This window comes from Erpetoichthys calabaricus, chromosome 2 (genome assembly GCF_900747795.2).
Source record: "Erpetoichthys calabaricus chromosome 2, fErpCal1.3, whole genome shotgun sequence".
Classification (NCBI taxonomy): Eukaryota; Metazoa; Chordata; class Cladistia; order Polypteriformes; family Polypteridae; genus Erpetoichthys; species Erpetoichthys calabaricus.
The window spans coordinates 171609064-171635554 of record NC_041395.2 but is presented as its reverse complement, the minus strand read 5'-3'; the positions used below and the strand labels follow the sequence as shown (position 1 = coordinate 171635554).

The 26491-nt window shown below is 36.7% G+C and overlaps 1 protein-coding gene across 27 annotated transcripts in view; it reads right to left on the bottom strand.

Moving 5' to 3' along the window:
• Window positions 1-26491, bottom strand: part of kif1aa (kinesin family member 1Aa) — a 243450-nt gene that overhangs the window by 183387 nt on the left and 33572 nt on the right. For all 27 annotated transcript variants that reach the window (XM_028794777.2, XM_028794779.2, XM_028794780.2 and 24 more), the window contains exons 3-4: window positions 3151-3224; window positions 259-438 (exon numbers count right to left, since the gene is read on the bottom strand). In XM_028794777.2, coding sequence (XP_028650610.2) covers window positions 259-438; window positions 3151-3224 — 254 coding nt within the window. The remainder of the gene's footprint in view (window positions 1-258; window positions 439-3150; window positions 3225-26491) is intronic.

Genomic DNA, 26491 nt, shown 5'->3' with positions numbered 1-26491 from the left:
TTCATGCAAACAAAACACTAATACAAACACACACATTAAGGACAACAGTAATAGTATTCCCCAAATGGTCAAAAATAACCAAATTAACAATATTACACTTAGTTTAGTAATCAAAAATAACTTTCTGCATCTCACTCCTTGTGGATAAATACTTTTTAAATCTGGATGGAAGTAGAGTGAACAGAACATTGAATGGGATGTGCTGGTTTTAAAACATTGCTCTAAATTTTATAGCAACTACTAGAACTAACGTCTTACCAGAGGTATAATGCCTTGCTGATCCTTTTCCTGTTTGCCCATCATAGTATAGGATTTTCCAGCACCTGTCTGTCCATATGCAAAGATGCAGACATTGTAACCCTCAAATGCATGCTGTAGCATCTCCTCACCAATATCTCTGTAAACCTGCTGTTGTGATGCATAGTTGATATCTTCTGGCTGAGGGGGAAAAAATTAAAATTATTTAATTGATCTACATCAGGACAAAATAACACACATCTACAGATTAGTGACAATAACATAGGGAGCTTTCACAACAAACAGAAAAAATTACATGGCACAAATCATGTGAAGGCCTTTCCTTATTTCCATATATTTAGTATAATGCCCCAGAATGTCACAAAATCTCTTCTTAAGTGATGGTACAGCACTACATGACCTTATTCCAGACTCTCTATTTTATTCTGAAAACAATCCATACATTTCAAAGTCACTTATCCAAAGGTGTGTCAGGGGGAAGCTGGAGCCTATCCCAATGAGCATCAGGTGCAAGGCAGGAAAAATTCTTGAACAGGGCATCAGGCCATAACAGGGTGAACAAACATGAATGCAACTTTTGTGCCGCCAATCCACTTAACCTGCGTCTTTGGGAACAAACAGATGCAGACATGGGGAAAATGCAATCTCCACACATTGAGCACTTAATAGTTGAACCCTGCTCTTCTTGTTGCAAGGCAGCATCACTACCACTACACTACCATTCCACATTTGAACTTATTTCAGATTAATGGACTGCATATTTTAGGTAGACGAAAGATATATGGAATGACTTGTCGATGACTTTTGGGATTTTTTTAAAATAGATGATGTCCGTGTAAAGTTGTGGCTAATGTTAAAAGTATGGAGTTAAGTTTCTGTTCTGTTTATGACATTTTAATATCCATCAGTGCAGGAAATAGCAAAATCATCTTATAGTTATTTCTAATTACAGCTTTTGACACCTTGTCTCATCTATTTAAATAACAGGACTCATACTTATCAAATCATTTTCTTTATGGACATAGTGGAGACTAGGGGGAGTGTCTACGGCTACTCCAAATACAACATCAAGTACAAAAAAAATCACTTTTATTCATGCAGAATATCTTAAAAGGTGTCCATACAACTCTTTCCCAAAGCACAATATATAATTCTTCTTCCTTTTCCTCTACTCTTCTCCAGGTGAGTTGGAGTTGGGAGTAGAGTAGGGCAAAACTCATCTGGCTTAGAAAGAAAGGCTCCTTTTAAAGTCAAACCCAGAAGTACTTCCAGCATGTCATAGGTGTAGCTGAGAAGTATTCGGAAGGTGAGACCAAACTGGTGAGATAAAAGGGGAGTCTTCCAGCATCCCCCCTAAAGTGGCTTTGAAGCACACCAACAGGGCTGGCTTTTAAGACAAAATATCCCATGCAGCCCCTGTAGGTGTCTGAACAGTAGTACTGGCAGAGGGGAGAATATCTGTCCCTGCCCCTCTCTCTCTCTCTCTCTCTCTGTTTCTCTCTCTCTTTCTTTCTCTCCAGCTGTCCTTCCAGTATTCTCTCCTCCTGACCAAGAAAGGTACCATCAGCCTATTCATAACTTCCATCACAAAAGTGATGTGATATTAGTAGCCTACCTGTAATTCCAGTCTTTCATTATATGAGGGACATTCAAAATGTTTCCACACTTTTGTATTTTTGTTGGAAATGGTGAAGGCGGGAGGAGTAGTAATTGGGCATTAAAAAGTTGCATCGCAAACAAAGGTGACTATGTAGAAAAGTGATGTAATTTGTTTTTGTAATTCTTAATAAACAGAGTTAAAAAAAGTGCGGAAACTTTCAAATGTCCCTCGTATATGACATTGTTCAAGGTTCAGTGCTAGAACTTTTAAAACTTTTCTCTGTATATATTAGTGTGTTGAAAAACATAATCCTTTTAGTCGTATTGAGGTGACACAAAGCTATATTTATCAACTAAAGCATAATGTTGTTTCCCCTGTTTTGATATTAAGAGTTTACATGTATAAGTTAAAATGATGATTTTTCTTATGGGTGGGGGTTGATGTGAACTCAGTTTTGTCAAGTTTGACTTGCTTGGATGGAATGTTATTTGATTTTAATAAATTCAATAAAATGTTAAAAACATGATTTAAGACTTTGACTCAACAATAATTTAGAAATAATGCTACAATAAATAGCTTGTTTTCATCACAACAGTTCTTCCATCCATCCATCCATTTTCCAACCCGCTGAATCCGAACACAGGGTCACGGGGGTCTGCTGGAGCCAATCCCAGCCAACACAGGGCACAAGGCAGGGAACCAATCCCGGGCAGGGTGCCAACCCACCGCAGGACACACACAAACACACCAAGCACACACTAGGGCCAATTTAGAATCACCAATTCACCTAACCTGCATGTCTTTGGACTGTGGGAGGAAACCGGAGCGCCCGGAGGAAACCCACGGGGAGAACATGCAAACTCCACGCAGGGCGGACCCGGGAAGCGAACCCGGGTCTCCTAACTGCGAGGCAGCAGCGCTACCACTGCGCCACCGTGCCGCCCACAACAGTTCTTATGACACTATATTATCTTTGTCTGTAAAAATATGTAAATGACTTTAGAATCTGAAACAGTACCAAAGTGCCATTTACAGTCAGTAGTTAATTAAAAATGAACTAATGACCAAGTAATTTAAGTCCTGTTCTTAAGTCTGTATATTGGCTTACAGTTATGTTTCTGGACTGATTTCAAAATCATCTTCCTACATATAAACTTTGGCTCTTAAACATTTTGTCTCAGTGGTAAGAGTTGTCATGCATTAAACATTTAAACTGTAACAGAGAAGTAGGCAAAGTAATAACAACAAGTGAAAAGATAAAAGTTATTGCAAATAAACAAAAAATCACTCACTGATGTGTGGGACCAATAGGAGTAGTCAAAGTTGAAACTCTTATTTTCTTTGGGTTGTTTTGGGTTGACTATAGCTAAAAAAAAGAGGAAAAGGGTCAACAGTTTGCTAAATCACAAAATAAAATAATAAAATCTTTTTTTTAATCTTTATGGTTAAAGTACTGTTCTAAGAAAAATTAACATTTAAGTAACCACGCCTTTTCTATAAGCCAAATTTCTTGTATTTAATTAAATACAAACAGTCACCAAGTTTTCAGACTGCCCATCATCTAAAAAAAGTGAAAAATTGTTTAACATATAAAGCTTGTTGGACTGAGTATCTGACAGATGATTTGGCATGCATTATGCAACAAAATAAGTACATTCTTAGAATCATGTTTTAAGACCTTTTTTTAACAGACTGTACCCTTCTTGATACAAGATATTAAGCTAATGTTGAAAAAATGTTAAATAACAAACAGTTTATTGTGTAAAATAAATCAACAATCATATTGCTGTTAATCTCACAGTTGATAAATTCCACTCAGAGGAAAGACGACTTTAATTTATCATGCTGATGTCCATCGTTAGTTGTACCAATACATTAGTACATAAACCACATATACAACACAATTAAAACAACTTCAGTTTTACAAAGGAATTGATAATGGTCAGTAAATAGACGTTTTTATAACTGAAGTATAGATAAATAATGGAAGGTCTGGTAGCATTTTATTTTTAAAAGTGATCACCCAAGGCAAAATCTCTTTTTCCTTTTTAATTTTATTGTTTTATACATTTGGTTGTGAGCAAGCATCCTTATGATCTCTGTCTGTTCTTGCAATTATAAAAGCTCTTGTGGCCTACATCAAACTATTCATTAGGTTCTATTAGACAATTGTCAGGCTGATATAATTTTTATCTTATACTGTATACTGTAAATACTAATATTTAGAAAATTTTGGTATTTTTTAAGTCATTTTTTACACAATCATGGTATATATTAGTTTGCTACATTAAACTCTAAATAGAAGTATATTTTGTGAATTACAAAAAAAATAACCTGCACATGTGTTTTATAATAGAGCCAATGGGCACCGGAGTCCCTTTATATGGAAAAGTCTTACAATTTACCAAATATGTCTACTTTGAAGTAGCAAATGCTTCAATTTAAAAAAACATGCCTTCTGAGCTTTTGAACCATGTTTGTGACAACAAAAGTAAATTGGAAATCATAAACTTATCGGAGAATCTTTGCACTGTTTTCTTGAAGTAAGGATACATTTCTTGTTCGTTTATTTGCACAGGTGGAGTTATCGAACCCAACATCGAACCCCCAAGTCCCATTACATTCTGTGATGGAAGTCAAACAAGATAGTTGGAGAAGTGAAGTACACCACCGGTCTCCTTTAGAAATGACTGAATCTCACAACAGTGGTTTGCTTTTTGCTTTTTTAATCTTCTTAAAACAACATCAATACACTCTTTTGCAAGATGTGTGCAATCTCAATATACGGATCAATACTTAATAACATTTTTGGCGTGAAAATGGACATATTCAGTAAGTTTAAAGGCTTATCTTTATAAGACCCTGGTGCTACTAAGCACTATTATAAAATGCAACAGCAGGCTAGTTATTTTTAAAAAAATAATCAAATATGATTAACCTTAAAATGCAATTTCATGTGGCAAACTAATATGGTATGTATATCATGACTGTGAAGAAATAACTTTGACTTGAAAAATATCAAACTTGTTTTTGAATACAAAATACTAATGTAATATATTACTGTATATCATAGACTAGTAAAATACCCACGCTTCGCAGCGGAGAAGTAGTGTGTTAAAGAAGTTATGAAAAAGAAAAGGAAACATTTTAAAAATAACATAACATGATTGTTAATGTAATTGTCGTAGGCTTATTTTAGTATTGAGAGTGAATTTGATGATTGTAAAGAGTTTAATTTATGATTGCAAATGTGTATGAGAAACACACATGTTTAGGATGTAAGGATCTCTTTGTAAATGACGTTTGCAGTTCTGCCCTTAATATTATTGGCTGAGCTTACTTTTGAGCATGCAATGTGAGAAGCAACCACGTGGTAGGCACGCGGACAGCGGCCATGCAGAAAAAGGAAGGATGACCGGGGGCGGCCCTTGTGCGTCTCTGCCGTGAAATAAATTGTCTGTTAACGGAAATAAGGAAGGAAACTGCCAAAAGGAGAGGTCAGTTCCGAAAGTTCCTTACGGCATAATGGTGAGAACCACCAAAAAGAAGACGTTATTTTCGAAAGTTTGTTACGGGGCACAGCGCGAAATGAAACATACTTAACGTTAGTAAGTAGGCTACAGTGTAAAGGATAAGCATGGGAAATTTGGGCTTCCTACGTATATTGGAAGTCGCAGAAATAGTGAGGAGGAGTTTCCCCTATCTATATGTACAGTTTAGGGAGTACACCCGTTTCCCCCCCTTGGGTGTTGCAATAGGACATGAAACATACCTAACGTTTGCAAGTTCACTACAAGGAATGAGCACTCAAAATTTCAGCTTCCCACCTATATGGAAGTGGGAGAATTAGTGATGACTCAGTGAGGGCTTTGCCTTTTATATGTAACAAGTTTGTTTAAAGTAAAAGAAAAATATAACAAGACTTGTGTGCTTGCAGTTCAGAGAGAGAATGGTTAAGAATAAAGCTTTAACCTCCTTAGCGTGACATTTTCTCTCAAAAATCATGTAAAAAGCATTGTATTTTTTGGCTTGAAAAACTACATATTTATTAAATCTGATCTTTCTACTGTATAACATACAAAACACTAAAAGTACAAAGTCAGAAATGTAGATAGTATAATAATGATACAAATATAATAATAATAATAAAAATAATTCTAATACTGTATACACTGTTAAAATATGTCGTTTGTGTGGTATTTCTTGAAGCACGGTGAAAAACACAATCCAAAGTCACAGTTGGGACAAGAGTAGCATGATTCCTTGCGGATTTCCTTTCCAGACTGATCAGCTTTTGAACAGCACAGTTGGGAGAACAGTAGACAAATATTAAAGGTAGGATAAGAAACCATGTGGTAAGAAAGAAGTAAATGGATTGTTTGTGTTGTGCTGTGATGGCAAGTGGGCAAGAAAATCAAACATAGTTTAATGATAGGAACAGTGGGTTTATTGTTTAATTTTGTGTATTTATAGTTTACAGTCAACTTTTATTTAGCCTACCTTTTATTGTTTATTATTATCAATAAAGTTGTCAGAGACCTAGAAGGAAACATATAGAACCATGCTATCTCTCTATAATATAAGGCAGCTATGGAGCTACCTTGAAGACCTTGCCTTTTAACAACACTCAGTTAAACAGGGAGGAGTCCCTAGAGCAAATGAAATATCACTTCTGACTCCAGAAAGTTATTATACTTGCGTATCTTTTAAGCCTATTGTTCATTTTTGTATCTTTTGCCTCTTGCCTATTGATTTAACTAGGGAGAGCTACCACGAGGGCTCTAAATATCTAAATACATTTAATTTAAAAAAATCGTAAACTTTGTTGTTTTTTGCTCAAAACACTGTGTATACTTTACACCAAAATTTACAATACAAATTTAATACCTGGCACTTAAAAAAAAACATTTCATTTGTTACTCCATATTCCTCTGAGACTTACATTATGTTTTTATAATTCTGTGACCAATTATTTGACTTCCATACTACAATTCCATACTACAATTTTTAAACAAATTTAATTCTTTCACCAGGATTGATTTGCCTGATTTATATAAAATAATTTCTCAACTGAGACCTTCCACCTGCGTCCTTGGCCCAATACCAACAAGTTTTTTCAAAGAAGTAACGGGCGTGCTAATTGATAGTATTCTTGACATAGTAAACTCGTTATTAGATTCGGGGGTCTTCCCAGACTGTCTTAAGACTGCTGTAGTTAAACCCCTGCTCAAGAAAAATAATCTTGACTCCTCTGCTTTTGAATATTTTAGACCTATTTCTAACCTACCTTTATTAAGTAAAAGTCTAGAGAAGGCAGTCATTATGCAGCTAAATGATCACTTGAATAAACATGCTGTTCTTGATTAGTTTCAGTCGGGTTTCAGAACAAATCACAGTACAGAAACTGCACTCATTAAAGTAGTAAATGACTTGCAGGTAAATGCAGACAGAGGCCATTTATCTGTTCTCATCCTCTTAGACCTGAGTGCTGCATTTGATACCATTGCTCACCATATTCTTAGAAATCCCTTTAGTCATTGGGTGGGTCTCTCTGGCAGGGTCTTAAATTGGTTTGAATCCTACCTGGCAGGTAGAAAATTCTTTGTTAGTTGTGGTAATTATACTTCAAAGACACATGATATTCTATATGGTGTTCCACAAGGCTCTGTCCTGGGTCCGCTGCTCTTTTCGATTTACATGCTTCCGTTAGTCAGATTATCTCAAAGCATAACGTGAGCTACCACAGCTATGTTGATGACATACAACTATATTTATCAACAGCGCCTGATGACCCTGACTCTCTTGATTCACTGACACAATGTCTCACTTGTGTTTCTAAATGGATGAGTAGCAATTTTCTCAAACTAAATAAAGAGAAAACAGAAATTTTAGTGATTGGCAAAAATGGATATGATGAAGTTATTAGAAATAAACTTGGTGCATTAGGATTAAAAATCAAGATGGAGGTAAAGAATTTAGGGGTAACTACTGACTCTGACCTGAATTTTAAATCACATATTAATCAGATTACTAGGACAGCATTTTTTCACTTAAGAAATACAGTAATCCCTCGCTATATCGCGCTTCGCCTTTCGCGGCTTCACTCTATCGCGGATTTTATATGTAAGCATATTTAAATATATATTGCGGATTTTTTGCTGGTTCACGGATTTCTGCGGACAATGGGTCTTTTAATTTCTGGTACATGCTTCCTCAGTTGGTTTGTCCAGTTGATTTCACACAAGGGACGCTATTGGCAGATGGCTGAGAAGCTACCCAACTTACTTTTCTCTCTCTCTCTCTTGCGCTGACTTTCTCTGATCCTGACGTAGGGGGATTGAGCAGGGGGGCTGTTCGCACACCTAGATGATAGGGACGCTCGTCTAAAAATGCTGAAAGATTATCTTCACGTTGCTACCTTCTGTGCAGCTGCACGGTGCTTCGCATACTTAAAAGCTCGAAGGGCACGTATTGATTTTTGATTGTTTGTTTTTCTCTGTCTCTCTCTCTTTCTCTGCTCCTGACAGAGGGGGTGTGAGCTGCCGCCTTCAACAACTTTGTGCCGCGGTGCTTCGCATACTTAAAAGCCAAACAGCCCTATTGAGTTGTTTGCTTTCCTCTCTCTTTCTGACATTCTGTGCTCCTGACGCGCACTCGTTTGAAGAGGAAGATATGTTTGCATTCTTTTAATTGTGAGATGGAACTGTCATCTCTGTCTTGTCATGGAGCACAGTTTAAACTTTTGAAAAAAAGACAAATGTTTGTTTGCAGTGTTTGAATAATGTTCCTGTCTCTCTACAACCTCCTGTGTTTCTGTGCAAATCTGTGACCCAAGCATGACAATATAAAAATAACCATATAAACATATGGTTTCTACTTCGCGGATTTTCACCTTTCGCGGCGGGGTCTGGAACGCAACCCCTGCGATGGAGGAGGGATTACTGTATAGCAAAAGTTAGACCTCTTATAACATTGCAAGATGCTGAGAAATTAGTTCATCCTTTTGTTTTTAGTCGACTAGATTACTGTAACGCAGTCCTCTCAGGACTACCCAAAAAAGACATCAATCAATTGGCAACTAGTGCAGAATGCAGCTGCTAGAGTCTTAACTAGGAGACGAAAATCCGAACACATTTCTCCAGTTTTGATGTCACTACATTGGTTACCTGTGTCATTTAGAATTGACTTTAAAATCCTGCTTATCGTCTACAAAGCCTTAAATAATTTCGCTCCATCTTATATTTCGGAATGTCTTACACCTTAACTCCAAATCGTAACCTTAGATCCTCAAATGAGTGTCTGCTTAGAATTCCAAGAGCAAAACTTAAAAGAAGTGGTGAGGCGGCCTTCTGCTGTTATGCACCTAAAATCTGAAATAGCTTGCCAATAGGAATTCGCCAGGCTAATACAGTAGAGCACTTTAAAAAACTGCTTAAAATACATTACTTTTACATGGCTTTCTCATAGCTTCATTTTAGTTTAATCCTGATGCTCTGTATATTCAATTCATTATCATTATTATTCATGATGCCTTCAAAATCCGTACTAACCCCTACTTTCTCTTCTATTCTTTTTCTGGTTTTCTGTGGTGGCGATCTGCACCACCACCACCTATTCAAAGCACTGTGATGTCTCTACACTGATGGATTACACGGCCAGAAGTCCACATCACCGTTATCATCAAGTTCTTCCATAAGAACCCTGAATATAATAAGGACTCATTGAGGTCATTTATGTTAGGTAGAATGCCTAGAGGGGGCTGGGCGGTCTCGTGTCCTGGAACCCCTACAGATTTTTTTTTTTTCTCCAGCCGTCTGGGTTTTTTTTTTTGTTTTTTCTGTCCTCCCTAGCCATCGTGTTCCTTTATTTTAATTCTTATTTATTTTGCCTTTTTTGTCTCTTTTTTCATCATGTAAAGCACTTTGAGCTACATTGTTTGTACAAAAATGTGGTATATAATTAATGTTGTTGTTGTTGAATAATCTTTTGGCATACATTGTCTACATATTGTTGATTCTTCATGTGATTCTGATATTAATTTTGAAGTTAAAAAACCACTGATTCATTGATTAATTGCGTTTCATGTAATTTATTAATAGTTTCAAACCCCACCCCAGCCAAACAATGCCAAAGATGGATATCTACATTAAAGAAGTATTACCATACTCTCATTGTTTTTAAAAAATTATATATGCACACACACATTCACACATATGTACAGTATGTCAGTCAATAGTAATTGGATACCTCAGGTTCTGTTTGATACCTGTTATTTCCCCCCAATGGAATAAATAAATGATGAACACATCCTGCACAAAGCAGTTGTTGCCCAGCAATGTGGCTTAGCACTATGCCCTTGTAAGTGGAAAACAGTGAGGCTTTAAAAGAAGTGTGCAGATCCATCCAGTAAAAGCAACTAACCCCTAAGATTTCAGCTTAGACGTGGGAATTTAAAACATAATGAAAAGACTATTCCTTGCTTAAAGAAACCTGGCCTTAAATGTGTCTTTTTTTAATATATCTCAGCTTTGAAAACACCTATCCCAAATAAATAATTTTTGAATATACTGTATATTCCAACAAAGTTATGCTAGATTGATGATGTATAAATATTAAACAGAACAGCATATATTAAAAAAGGTGAAACTCTACAAAAAGGCAAAGAAGAATTATTTTATGACATTTTCTCATCCTGTGAGTCTAGTAAAAGAGCCTTTCAGTCTTTTGGCAATTTGCAACAGAAGGTGATGTACAGAATACTGTAACATCCTGGATAGGGCTGCCATCAGTAATTATTTTGTAAATCATTATGCATTTCACTGTTTATGAATTAATTGAACAAATAATGAATTAATTAATTAAATCTTAATTGAACAAATAATTAATTGATCAATTAAATCTAAAAGCTTACTTTGTGCAAATAATGCAAGTAGGCATATGGATATTTGTTGAGTAATTTTGGTTAGTGTGGTTTTTTTTCATTTGCTTTATGACACAATAACAGTAGATATGTTTATAATAAGATATTTTGGATATTGATCCCACTTATGAGATTTGATTGATTTGTTACAGATGCTCTTCTAAATGCTGAGAGGTGGGGTATTTGAACAATTAGACTGCAAAATGACATGCCTATAACTTATATATGAAATCATTCTGTATGTGGCTGAGAATCTGAATCTGACCTGTAAATATTGAAAATGGAAGTACCCTATCAAGTAATCACTACATTACAGAAATTAATTTAAAGTGTATTTAGTGAACTAGAAATATTATGGCTTTAAATTTTATCCCACTAGTCTCTATCATCAGTTTCTCAGGTTAATCAGCTTTACTTCTTGAAAAGAACAATTGTTGGATAGGTAAAGAAATGTGAGTAATTTAGCTGTGACACTGTTGTCCTTTCCTGTGTATGTTTCCACTTCAGGTATTCATGTCTAGAGTATTACTATCGTGGAAAACTATCTTTGTTTACATAGTGACCAAAAAGTTACTTTGTTTGTTCCATATTTTATATATAGTCTGTGTGTCCATTCCCTCAGATCAATCTGAATGGTGTAGCTTTGGTGACATGATGGAAGAAGAAGTATGAAGGTGAGACGCACGAGGAGGAGTAAAGGTGCACGCTGAGAGATGCAGCTTCGAATATGGAAAGTATATATCTGTACAGGACGAGACAAAGGTGCCTCAAAAATAATGACAAAGTCTAACAAGCAGGCTTTGTGGGAACACACTCAAGAAAAGGAGCTCTGGCAAAGAGATGTTCAGACACATGTGACTACAGAGGAAAGGCACTGACAGTGCTTGTATGGCAAGAGATGGACAATATTTTTAAATTAGTTTTAGTAGGTTTTAGTTGTTGTTCAACCTAACAACATTGTGTCATGATTGTTGGTGGTAGCCGTGGTGGTTCCATAATCTCAGAAACAGCTGTCTTTTCACACAATCTTACAAAATACAAAGGAACCTAAAGTAAGTGTTAGTTCTGTGGGTAACACCACACCACATAAAAAACACCACATAAAATGACAGTGACCAGAGGAGAATGGCCAGATTTGTTCAAATTAACAGAAATGCCACAAATAGTCAAATAACAGCTCTTTATAACAATGATCTACAGAAGGGTATCTCTGAATAGGCAACATGTCAAACCCTGAAGGTGATAGCTATGAAGTGGAAGTGCAAGATGAAGCTACAGTGGGCATGTGATCACTAAAATAGTATAATTAAAGTCTGGAAAATCCCAAGCAGTCTCATTTAAAATGTACAAAGACCACACAGAAGGAGAGTGGGACAGAATTTTGACCCAGTCTTCCATGTATGGGAAACTGCTAATCTCTTTGTCTTTAAATAAAAATACAAATCACCCTAAAATGTATAACAAGAAAGATTTATTAAAATGCATAACAGGTACAATACATAGTATAACATAAATATATTAAGGCCGCTGACTTTACTTTACACAGCATTAACCATTCCTAAATTGCTTTAGGGGACTGAATCTGCTACATCTAAAATCGTTTAACTCTGTAAAATGATACCTGACTTGTGTTTGCTTTAAGCAGCCAAGCGGAAGACATCAATAGAGATACAGACCACAATGATTTGAAAATGAGAAGTGCAGAGAATATCCAGAAATAAAATGGCCTCTTGCTTTTTATGACCTTAGCCTAAGGCAGGTTTTTTTTTTGTGAGCAGAAAATTTCTGCAATGATATACTGCTACACTGATGTGACTTACTCGTTGTTCAAGTGACAATGATAGTGACACTCTAACATTAAGGGCTGAATTAAAATTTCTGCCATCATCTGGGAATATTGCTTTGAAAACATACCAAACTGACTGTGCTCTCTTAAGTTCCAAAGAGCCCTATACAGGTGATACTATCATGGCATATATACAATGCCAAATTCTTTCCTATCTTTTCTGTGCTATTTTTACTCTCTTAAGATGCATATACTACTATATGTTACAGTAAATTGCAACTGTAAATTGTCCAGACAAAGCAGCACTGAAAAAATAAAATTAAATAAATAAATGCATTTTTAGGAGATTTATGTCATATGGTTGAATTGTTTAGTTTTGGGTAATGATAAGAAAAGGGAAAAAAACAATTTAAAGTGCAATATCCCCAGTAGGTTCTAACACATAAGGTACAGGGAGTGAATAAAGGTTACTGCTCAAGATGGCAAAAGTTGCTGTTCTCTGCAGACTAATCCTAGGCACGTATGATTTCTTGCCTAAAATAACTAAATTATAAAAATTACGCAAACAGAACCCATTCCTCAATAGACACAATTCTTCAAATAGGAAAAAAGTAAGGTACAAAACAAGGCACCAGAAATATTTTGAACATTTACAAAATATTTGTAAAGAAGCAATAAAAAAGTAAGGAGTATAGCTTCCTGGAAGTGATGAGAAGAGATGATGATCTAAACTTTGTCACCTAATATTAAAATATTTGGGTCAAAATGTAACAATTCTGTGATTTTTAAGTTTTCTGAAACACTGTTTTAAAATATGGTTGTGTTATATTACAATTTACTGTTTTTCTTTTTATGCAGCTGTTAAGGATGAAATCACACACCTATGTTATTCTTCATTTGTACCTACTTTAAATCCTTTTGTATTTTTATGAAAATACAATATTAGTGTTTCAACTGTATGCACAATGAGACTTGAAATAGTTACAGTACATAACACACACAATGATATACAGTAATCCCTCACTTATCGCGGGAGATAGGTTCCAAGGCCGACCGCGATAACTGAATTTCCGCGAAGTAGTGACACCATATTTATTTAATTATTTAACGTGTATTTGGACGTTTTTAAACCCTCCCTGTATTGTTTACAACCCACCCTTTACTCTATTAATAACAGGGACAACTGCTAAGCAATATGAAATCGGTAGATAAGTTTACACTTACTGTATAGCGAAGTACACGTAGCTATATATGACGTGATGATGGTGATGAATATGCTGCGCAGTAAAAATGATGACGATGAAGGTGATAATCCCCTGAATGCAGTAGCAAGAGCACGTTAATGCTGAATGAGTGAGATGAGACTTCCTGGTTAATGCAGCACTCCGTCGCTGAGCCAATCAGCAGCACACAGGAACTTAACTGTGTGCTCTGATTGGGTAGCTTCTCAGCCATCCGCCAATAGCATCTCTTGTATGAAATCAACTGGGCAAACCAACTGAGGAAGCAAATACCAGAAGTAAAAAGACCCATTGTCCTCAGAAACCCGCGAAGCAGCGAAAAATCCGAGTTATATATTTAGATATGCTTACATATAAAATCCGCGAAGTCGTGAATCCGCGAAAAGTGAACCACGAAGTAGCGAGGGATTACTGTATTAAGTAAATCTAGTGCTAGTTGACCAAGAGCACCAAGAGCAAAAAGGAATTGCCTTAAAAGGCAATCCAAGGCGAATCAATGGGGCATCAACAATGTCACTATTATAACTGCGCGATAAAAGTTAACAACAAATTCAAGACTAATATAAAAATGCAAATAATCCACAAAACTTAACTCAGTGCAAACCAAAACCAAAATCATAACGGACAGTAAGCTGTCCAATTCACTAATGACAGTAAACGCTACAATGAACAATCTATTTCTGGTAGTAATGCATATAAACAAGATGTTAATATGAAAAGTCATGAAATACTGCTTAGTGGACTGCAAGTAATATGACACTGACTGGAGATTTTTAATTCACTATTGTTGTGATGTGAGATTTTGCATATAAGTTGATAAATATTTTGTATGTCTTTATTTGTATCTTAGGCAAAGCAATGTAATATAGTGGAACCTCGGGTCACGAACGTCTCGGACCACATACAAATCGGGTTACGACCAAAAAGTTCACCAAACTTTCGCATCTGTTCACGACCACACACTCGGGTGACGAACAAGCCAGTTTCTCTTCTGGTTTGTACGTGCCAATGATTTCCGCACGTGTTCAGTCTCTCCCAGTGCATTCCCTGTGCAGCGAGTGAGCGAGAGAGAGCGCGAGAGCACGTGCGAGCGAGTGAGAGAGAGAGCGAGAGAGAGCGAGCGTGAGCAAGAGAGAGCGAGCGTGAGCGAGAGAGAGAGAGAGAGAGTGCGAGCGAGCGTATATATATTTACATACAGCTGGTACGGTCCGGAACGGATTAATTGTATTTACATACAATCCTATGGGGGAAATTACTTCGGGTCACAATCAAATCGGGTTGCGACCCGAGTTTTGGAACGAATTACAGTCGCGACCCAAGGTTCCACTGTATTAGTGTTACATTAGTGAGAAGCATTCATGTTTACAACCCAAGACCCCCACCCCCAACCAGGACTTAGTCTCTTTGAATTTTATGACAGGATTTGGGGGAAGTGCCTCAAACCAGTTTGGCAAGTGTTTCTCTACTAAAGTCTCCCTCTTAACCAAGCTTACTGTAGCTTTTGGGGGCAGGTGTGAAGGTGTTATATTCCCCATTGGTCTGAAGTATGGCTGTTTGGATCTGGCTTGTATCAGAAGCCTTTAAGTACCACAACGCCCAATAGGCTCTAGGGGTTGGACAGAAAACCTATAAATTTGTTTGCTTTACCTCACCTTCTCTCTCTCTTACCAAACTGATGAATGACCATCTCACACCATGAACTGAAAAGAACAACACAATGAAGAGCACAGCTCGGCAGCCATATTGAGACAGGCATGTGGCCTGTTCTGAAGAAAGCTGACCACAAATGATGACTTAACTAGAGACATTTTCAGTAACTAACAAGTCTGTGTGCTGCCTGAAACAACACATCACCATTTTATCAGGTTGTATGGTTGCCAATATTCAAATGTACTTTGCATATTGTTATTATTAATGAATATTATCAATACTGCGGTGGGTTGGCACCCTGCCCGGGATTGTTTCCTACCTTGTGCCCTGTGTTGGCTGGGATTGGCTCCAGCAGACCCCCGTGACCCTGTTCGGATTCAGCGGGTTGGAAAATGGATAGATGGATGAATATTATCAATAATACATTATTTAAATTGTAATTTAACTCCTGCTAGTCTTTTACTACACCTAATTGCCTGAGGTTATAAATGTAGAAGTGAAGGTGGGGAGAAGTTATATGGTAGAATACCTTATAAACAGTGGTAAGTCTGTGAGATTTGAGGCATTCTGACAAAGGCTACATATTAATAATACAAAAGGGGAAAGTAGAGTAATATAATACTCTACCAAGACAAAACAACTATTAAACATTCAGTGTCATATAGACATGTAAAAATCCACAACATTTGAATATAACAACCCTAGTCTGTAGCAGTTCAAAGTACCTGATATTCATTAAAATGGTTGAAAATTGCATGTTTAATATCAAGGTGTTTCTTTGATTTAGATCAAGGTCTTTCTGTAAAACCAAAGCAAACCTCATTCCTTGGCTTATGTACAGTGCATATTACTGTGGGGTCACTGTAGCCTTGCTAACATTACCCAAACAAACTAAATTTATTTATTTTGCATTCCATACATGCAAGATAAAAATGTAGGTATCACTTTAGATTAGGTGTCTGAGCTTATTTAGGGCATTACCTCCCCGGAGCGCTAAGTGGCAGACCCCCTAGGTTGCAGCAGTGCCTTGGCCTCCCATAGTGCTCCATGAGAGTCGGAGTTTGGTGCAGACCTTTTGGGTTCTCTGGGTGCCCCCAGGGGGTGCTGCAGGAACTGCTGAGCACTTTTTGCAGCACTTCCGCCACACAGCACAGGGGGTGCTGCCAGAAGAAAGTTGTCGAACACCTGGAGCACTTCTGGGTGCCCTATAAAAGGAAGCAGAGTCAGGAAGAGGTGGACAAAGCTTGCTGGAAGAGGAGTGGAGGTGAAGAGAGAGAGAAGAGAAAGAAATAGGAAAAAGAAAAGTGTGCTTTGGTGCTGTGTATTATGCTGTAAACTGTGCTGTATAGGTGGAAAACAGGAGAAGGCATTTCCCACGAATAAGAAATAAAAAAAAACATAAAAATGTATTTGCTGAACTTGTGTCCTGGATCTGTCTGTGTCGGGTTTGGGAGGTAAGGGTGCCCTCTGCAGGCTATAGTGTCCTTAATTTCGCTGTAGTTACCACGTAATTACCTGTATTGTCATTGCTATTCCACAATTTATATACATATTTATATACATATACATATGTACTTATAAAAATTGTGGAATAACAATTACAACTGAGTACTTAATTATAGTGTTACACTGTATTACACAGTAAGTACAAGGTAATAACACCTAGTTACTCTGTAATTATACAGGCAATTAAATGGTAAGTACAGCATAATTAATAACACCTAATCTAAAATGATACCAAATTATAACCACAAAAAAGAAATATTGTAATACAGTAGACCCCAGTGAAGTCGCAGTTCAGAGTTCGCGGCCTCAGTCATTCGCAGATTTTTCCTTAGAACCTATCTAATAATTGTTAGCGGAAACCGCAAATATCCTCCACAATTTTTATGGCTTTTTTCGTGGCAATACTGTACTGTAGAGTGAACAGGAAGCAACTGTACAGGAAACGCGGCTTGGAATGGTGAAAGTAGCCAATAGAATTTGAAACTGTGACTCCCAGCAGTCCCTGCAGTGGCTCTGATTGTTCTTCTGCTGAGGGTGCTGGGGCTATTGGGGTCAAAGGATGTCAGCGCAGCTTTTAAAAATGGGGCCAGTGACCAAAAGCAAAAAGAAAAGTTTTTGTAATTTGTGTTACAAGTTCCTGTCTCTCTGCCTGCCTTGTGTTGGGTTAGTTGTACTTATTCGTTTTGTCCTGGATCATTTTGTGTTTGGCGTCTGCATTGTCTGCCGTCTGCCTGTGTACATGAGGACTGTAAGTGGATTCATGGCCATCCTGCAAAGAAACAAGCGCTCCTGAACCCTTCTTCACCATTTCAGGAACTAGCGGTAGGACTATCTTTACATTCCCATTCAATGTGTGGATCTCTGGACTATCTATTTTCATCATTACATTTCATCCGTTGCCGTTTCTCATGAACGTTTTTCATGATTTACTGTGTGTGTTGTGTTGGTGCTTTGTTGTATTTAATGTGTAATCGCTGTAAGGGGAACAGGGGTGGTATCGTTTTCATTTATTTCATTTGTTTTCATTTCATTCTTTATTTGCTGTTTGATTACCGGATTGCTTTGTTTTTGTCTCTGTTTGTGAGTGCGTGCGGGTCGGATCAAGGCTGGGTGCGTCCCTGCAATCTCCACCATAAAAATAAATAAATAGTCGTCTTCAAGACGGTTTGAATCTTAGCAGCACCAGACTGCTACAGCGTTATTCATTTCTCCTTGCTGCTGATTGACTATGATGCATCTCCAGCTGAGTGTTCTTGTGTTTTCTGTTTTGCTCCTCTTAACCCTTAAACCGCCACAACCAGCTATAGTCGTTTCCCAGTGCCATTTGCGAGCACGCAGGAGCTGAACAGTCAGTGCCGTACATTCGTTGAGCAGCCAGCTCATGACCACTGCCAGCCCCTTGTGAGCAGGGGGACTGAACGCACCCCTAGAAGACACGGACACTCCTCAAAAAAACCCTTTTAAAAAACACCGACTACCTTCACATTGCTCCCTTACTTGCTGGGCTTACTTGCTGCTCTGTTGCGTGATATGCTTCTCGTGCGACGCTACGCATATTTAAAAGCCTGAACAGCACCTGTCCTTTTTGGCTGATTGCTTTGTTTCTCTCTCCCCCCCCCCCCCAGACATCCTCTGCTCCTGTTGGGGGTCCCGCTCCCGTTGTGCTCCCCTATGATGTTTGTCTATTCTTTAATCGAGAAGTAACTGCATACTGAGCTCGTTTTACTTCTGAAAGAGACATGTTTGTTTGAAGTGTTTGAATAAAGTTCCTGTCTCTACAATCTCCTGCGTTTCTGTGCAATTCTGTGACCCAAGCGTGACACACTGCAGCCTCACTGTCTCTGGGATTGAGACAGCGTCAGCGTTTACCTCTGTGTGCTTGCGTGCTGCCAGTTCAAGTGCATTTGGCTCAGTGATTTACTTAATTTCATCCATGGCGTCAATTGCATCTTGTACATATTGTTCCAGTAGTTTTTTAAATAGTTTTTACAGTTCATTAGCAGTGTGTAAAATGATCAGTGTTGCAGTAATTGTGATGCTCTTTGCATGAATAAAAATGTGTTCTATTAAAATTTCAATCTTTCTTTGTGAATTGTGATGTTTACTTAAAGTGCAGCAAAAAGTATCTGGCATCCAGGCATGCATTAACCCCCAAATCTGTGGCAGTTTAAGGGTTAAAGCCCCAAGATGCCGCCGAAACACTCTGCACCTTCTAAGGCTTCTGGCAATGTAAACGCGCTTGCATGAATTACAGTACATATAGCGGTAACATCTGTATTTTACATTCTAGCACTGCGGGAGACATAGCAGTACAGTATACAGGTTTACCTTTACATTCTTTTTTTAGATAATGTATTAAGCTGAGTTTGAAATTAAATTAAAGTGTTTTGGGGGCATATTTAGGGTTTAAACTATAAAAATAGGCATTTTTTTAACCATATCCAATATTTGCGGTGTTTCACAATTCGCGGGTGCTCTAGGAACGTAACCCCCACAAATTTTGGGGGTGTACTATATTATAGTGAATAGTTTTTTTCTTCTCACCTCCAGAAAATGACCATGGTAATGCAGTCACTGTGAATTTTTGAAAATAATATGAAATGGGTAGACAAACAAACCAGTACAAAAAACAAACAGATGCTCAAACACACACTTAAGTGCAAATACATACTCCACCATCTGTTGAACTTGTCTGCATAGACATTAACTGATGTGGAGAATAGATAACAAAACACACAGAAAAAAGTATACATTTATTTATCAGGGAAATCATAGCATATCACACAATGCTAAATTAAAACCCTGTCCTGCATTCTGAGTGAGGTCTTAAAAGAAATGCCCCAATTACATGAGCATGTAATACAAGTCTAGGCATTTAAAATGCTTTGAGCAGGTGGGTGTCAGGTACATAGCAAGGATGGACATGGCAGACTTTTCTCAAGCCGACCCATTCTGAGAAAGCAGGGGAAATAAGGCTTTTAGGCATATATATTCTAACCACCACAGAATGATGCTGACCTAAGTACAACATTGTTTAGTTTATGAAAGACACATGGTGTAACATTAGGTGTTTCCATTTATATCTATTATAAGAAGTATCTAATTTATTTCATTAGAAAAATGTACAGATACTGTATGTCATTTTTGACATATTAATCCATCCATTATCCAACCCGCTATATCCTAACTACAGGGTCATGGGGGTCTGCTGGAGCCAATCCCAGCCAACACAGGGCACAAGGCAGGAAACAAACCCCAGGCACAGCGCCAGCCCACCGCAGGGCGTGACATATTAATGTTAATGTTATATAAAGATTTTGCCAAAAAAGAATGTATGGCTTCTTTAAAAATGTAAGACCATATTGACAATAACAAATTCCTACTTCACCAATCACAACAAATGTAAAACTGACTGAACTGTTTAAAGACTTACATCCAACATATGTTATGTCTTATTAGCGATCATTCTTACAAACAAAAAAAAAACTTGATGGATATTATATTATACCAGCAACGGCGCACTGCACGATAACGTGCCGTGAATACACTTGACTTGAGCATTCATAGTTTTCAAACTTTTTCTCTGTACGTTTAGCATTCGTTTGCTCAGAGGTTGATGCGCTTGCTGCTTCCTGAGCAGTTCTTCTTTTCTACACCCTAGCAGCCCGCTTCTTCTCTTCTTTCGTCGGCATGTTTTCACATTAAAACTAATTAAGTCAGTGTTTGTGTTGCAATTACAGTACTTAGTACATTTTCCTTCATTTTTCACTTAAGTGCCACTGCCTCAAGAATGATTTAAGATATGAAGAGGTAGGTTGAAGTGACGGCGAAGGTGATAGGGAATGAGAACGGCATCCGTACGCATGTGCTGCATGGCTGCCCTGCTGGCCACTGCAGTAGTTGATTCTACAATAAAAGAAAAATAAAAAGAGGAACAACCTTGGAGGTCAATCATCACCCCAAAAGTGAATAGTAGATGTCATGTAGTACATGTATACCAAATTTCAAATCAATAGTTCAAACAGTTTGCGAGTTATAGATGATTAAAAATCCTGGACAAACAAACGGACAGCCACGGTAGCACTATTATATTATATTATATTATATTATATTATATTATATTATATTATATTATATTATATTATATTATATTTTGTCCATAATTTTCAAACCTGCGTAATCAAATTATAGGATCACAGAGTATAATAGAAAATATACTATATGGTCATAATTCTTAGATTTCTTCTGTGTAAAGATAGCATGTCTTTTCCACACTGAATACTATGCAACAGCACTATTTGTACTACATCCCCTCCCTGTCTACAATGTATTTTCAGCTGTATATTAAACATATAAAACAGCCTTACTTGTGCCTCATACCATAATTCCACATGTGGACATAGACTCAAACTAACATGCACCCAATTTCTAGAATTATTTGCTTTCTACAAGTGAGTTGGAATAATTAAGTTTTCACACCTTGACTCCTAATTTTAGAATAGTTCATTATTTAATCATGAGTCAGCAGTCCTTTCATTAAAAATGAATGATCTACCCTGGAAAGTAAATCCATTGGCTTTTAATATAAAGAGGTATAAAAACGCTGTATTATAAAACATTGCAGGTGGTACAGTACCTGACTGTTAGCCATGTACCCTGGAGGATTAAAATAAATTAAATAAAAGAGCAAAGGAAAAGTCAAGTAATGCTGCTTATCATTGTCAGGCACACTAAATAAATATACATTTTAGAGTAATAAATTTTAGAAGGAAGTAAGATGGCCTGTTAAATCAGGTTCATGGAAAAGCAAAATATCTCTTTTCAGCATAGAATAATCTGAAGTAAAACCTAGGAAAATAATTATTCAGACTTGGTTGAATTCTGTTCTGCTACTTTCTAAGCAAATAATGCAACTGAATAATTGCAATCAATGAAGCTTCCTCAATTTTTTTTAAAGAAATCTAATACACCAAGCATGAAAACAAAGGAATCAGATGATTTATTTCTTTTTGAGTGCTAGAAATGATTTTTCACATTTCTACTTGTGCGCTACTTTCCCTCCCTATTTTGTATTGATGCCTCTGTTAGGCTGACTTCCAGGGTAGCATATATAAGAATGAACAACCTGCCCCGGTTGTATATAGGTGGATTGACTGTCTTGTTTCAAAAGTTTTTGTAGCATTACAAAGTAACAGTTTGCTTGGAAACCTTCCTGTAATGCAATGAAAGATTTTTAGAACATATGTCATGATACCTTATGAAATATCACTGTATCACCATTTACTGTGTGCTGATTGTTCAAGGACTATTTGAAATACATGTACATTAAATTGGCCAAAAATGGGAAATGTTGTTTATAAGTCATTTGTACGTTGCCATCGTACATTTCACTTTTTTGCATATCAAACTATGTACAAATGGCTGTGCTTTAAATTTTTAACTAGGCTGTGAAAACCCCATTACAAAGTGCACTGCCAATTGGGAATACTGTACAGGTATACAGTACATCCTCTGTCTGCAATACCCTACCAACAGTTAAAACTTAAAGCAGACTTTTATTAGTTGCCCATGAAAATTAATTTCCCAAATTTGTTTATTAACAAAAAGGAATAAACATGAAGAGGATGGCAGGATATGGGACCATATGGACTTGAAATTAACAAATGATGCTTCAGACAATAACTAATAGTGGGTTCCTTCTTCCATAATGTACTACATTCTTGCAAAGAAGACAGGCAATGAAATAACGAGACACTTTTTTCTGATGATCTCTTTGCAGGAGACACACGGAATATGAACTATTAGGGTTTTAAAACTGACAATATATTAAACCTACAAGAGTTACTGGGATCACTGTCCAAAAGAAAGGGAATGGAAGCAGTGAATAACAATGAACATGCCAGTACTATCTCTAGGCAATAAAACAGTTGTCTTGTATTTGTCTTGTCTTGTATTTATACACATATCTTAAAAATAATTTATTATGGCAGTTCAAGGAACATAGTAGTAATGACAGACATAAATGAAATGTATTCTTTATTAACATGTTCAATACATATTTTTTCTTAAGCCAACTTAACTGATTCTGCCATTAGGTCCATTGTGATTTGACACGGGTATTGTCAGATCAGGTACAACAATTACTTTTGAAGTAAAGAAAATGTATGATTTACAATGAAAATTGAAATTAACCTCTCTTGATAAATATATGTGCTATAGAAAATATACATAATATACAGTACATATGTATACATCCATAATAAATTCATTACATTGCTTATAATATATTTTATGTCATGATATACATACTGTATATACAATGTCTGCTTGGATATTTTTGGGTACTTGAATTGTTACTGTCACATCCTTAAGACAAATGTTTTAGGTTAAAAGGTACTTCAGAATTGGCTTTGTGTAAATCTGAGTGCGGGTCATAGTCATTGATGTTTCACAAGATGATTAGAAATTGTTCACCAATGTTCAGTAGAGCTTGATAAATTGCAGTTGCTAAACAAGACTGATTCATAACCAGAATTTTTTCACTAGCTCTTTCCTTTATGTACCAACAAAGTTCAGACATTACTTTAGTCAGATGGCTATCTTATACAACATGGCTATTGATTAGAAATTGTCCAAATTCTAATCCTCCCGTTGTTAGTAAAGTGCTTGAGAAATTAGTGCTGATTCAATTGAATAACCATTAACATAAGACTAATACCCACGAAAAGTTTCAGTCTGTGCATATCACTGGACCGAAACTGTTTTAATGACTTGAGGCTGAATACAAATATAAATAAGCTCTCTGCTCTTGTGCTGCTTGAATTAAGGTCTGTGTTTGATTCATTTGATCATGATATATTGACAGGTTATACAAGTGTGGTGGCCTTTCTGGCTCAGTTTTCTCCTTGTTTAAAAGTGATCTAAGAGTCTGTTTACTTTTCATTGGTGATTCATCCTCTATGTCACTTTCAATTTCTTATGGTCTCCTCCGGGCTTAGTTCTTCATCTTATTCTGTTTAACTTGCATATGCTTCTTCTTAGTTAAATCATCACGAAGCATGTTATCAGTTTCTATAACTATGCAGATGACACTCAATTCTATGTCATAGTCTCTTAAATCTTTCACAACTAACAATAAAATGGCTGTTAAAAGTTTTGGTGTTTTTCTAGATGTGTCCCTTAGGACTGAGTCATGTCACATGAACATAATTTTATCATCCTTTTATTTGTCAATCTGATGCAAAACATTAGTGCATGTTTTTATTTTTTAGCAGACTTGATTACCACAATTGCCTTTTGTCTGGAATACCTAGCATAAGCCTTGTTAAGATTGTTGCTGCTTGTCTGCTTTTTATGTCTTCTTAGGGGAAATCATAGTACACCAGTTGCAACTCTTTACATTAGCCTTCCATTAAAATATTATCTTGATTCTAAAATTCTTATCAGTGATTTTACAGCTCTAAATGAGTTTTCTCATGCTTATATTTTAGACAAACCTTTAAGATATGCCCTAATAGATCTCTAAGATTCACTGGATTTGGGTCTTTTATTTGCTTGTAGGGTGAAGTCTACAATTCATGGGAAGGCAGCCTTTAGTTTTCACATGAACTGACTGCAAAAAGGCATACAGTTCGAAAGATTTAGAGTGAGGATTAGAACAAAGAACAGAGTCCAGGGCAAAGCAGAGGTCACTTGCACTAAAGATAGAATATAAGAGACATGTCAGTGTCAAATCACAGTCCAAAGATCAAATCCAAAAAAACAGACCTTCTTTATAGAATTAGTAACCAAATATTAAAAGAATCACAACTTTCAAAGTTTTGTCCAATCATGGATACAAAATGGCAATCAAGATGACCCCTTAACCTATTATTAATTGATCTCTTGTGTCGTGAACCTAGAGGCCACACCCCTAGCAACCAGGATCCACATCACAATGACTGAATCCACAAAAGGTGGAGCCCATCGTCAAAACAAAATGGTACTTAAAAAGACATTACATAAAAGTCAACTTCTAAATGAAGGGTCTGGTCAAGAAAATGATCACAGAATTAGATTCCTTGTGTATAAAACCTCCATAAATGACACCTAGATAATTTTTATATCTCAAGAAAAGCCAGAAGAAAAATAAAAAAGAAACTCCATTCATAACATTGCGGTACCTGTTTCTGAAATAGCTCTCATGTTTCATCCAGGGTCAATGATGCTCTTTGTTGGTGTTCTTTTTGTTCTGCAGAGAGGAGAGTGGCACAGGAGAAGGGGCAGGTAGACAGCCAGGAAATAGGCTGCTTTTATGGCCAACTCCTTTGGTTTCAATAAAACAGAAATATATACCTTTATTTTTACTTCCTTAACTTGTGGAGGGTATATCCTGTAGCAAAGCCCTAAGTTTTTTCATGAAAGCCCCTTTCAGTCAATAAGCCTTAAAAACAGGTGTAAAGCTAAACTTGCAGCACCGCTATTCAATTACACTTGCCTAACGCCTCTCCTAAGGGGAGATACTGTGGGATCTGGGCATCAGTCAAAGCACCAATCACAGGCCCGATTAGAAAGCGGGAAGCTGTGATTTGTAATCTCCCTCCCATGTAACAATCACAGCCCGTGTTACAACGCACTATGTATGTATGTGTATATGTATATATGTATATGTGTGTGTGTATGTATGTGTGTATATGTATGTGTATATATATGTTGATATGTGTATATATATATATGTATATATATGTGGATGTGTATATGAATATATATATATATACATATATATGTATATATGTATATATATGTATATGTAGATATGTGTATATGTAGATATGTATATATATGTATATATGTATATGTATATATATGTTTACATAACCTCTTTAACACACTACTTCTCCGCTGCGAAGCGCGGGTATTTTGCTAGTATATATATATATGACAGCAACACTCATAACAATGACAACACAATTACATTGACAATCATGTTACGTTATTTTTTAAATGTTTCCTTTTCTTTTTCATAACCTCTTTAACACACTACTTCTCCGCTGCGAAGTGCGGGTATTTTTCTAGTATATATATCTATACTAATTAATAAAAGGCAAAGCCCTCACTGACTCACTGACTGACTGACTCACTCATCACTAATTGTCCAACTTCCCGTGTAGGTGGAAGGCTAAAATTTCGCAGGCTGATTCCTTACAGCTTACTTACAAAAGTTAGGCAGGTTTCATTTCGAAATTCAACGCGTAATGGTCATAACTGGAACCTCATTTTTGACAATATACTGTAATGGACGGCAGCTTGATGGCCGTGGGAGGCGGAGTTGAGTGTCACGTCATCACGCCTCCCACGTAATCATGTGAAAAGTCTGTGAACTGAGTAAGGAGAAATGAAGGAAGAGCCGCAAACAGCGAAGAACAAAAAATTCATTAAACAATTGAGAAGGGAGCGAAACAATAAGAAGCCAGCGAGTGAAGCATACAAGCATGTTTATAAGGGAAACAAAGCACGGTGTAAAACATAAGTTTAAATTAAGTTTATAGAAA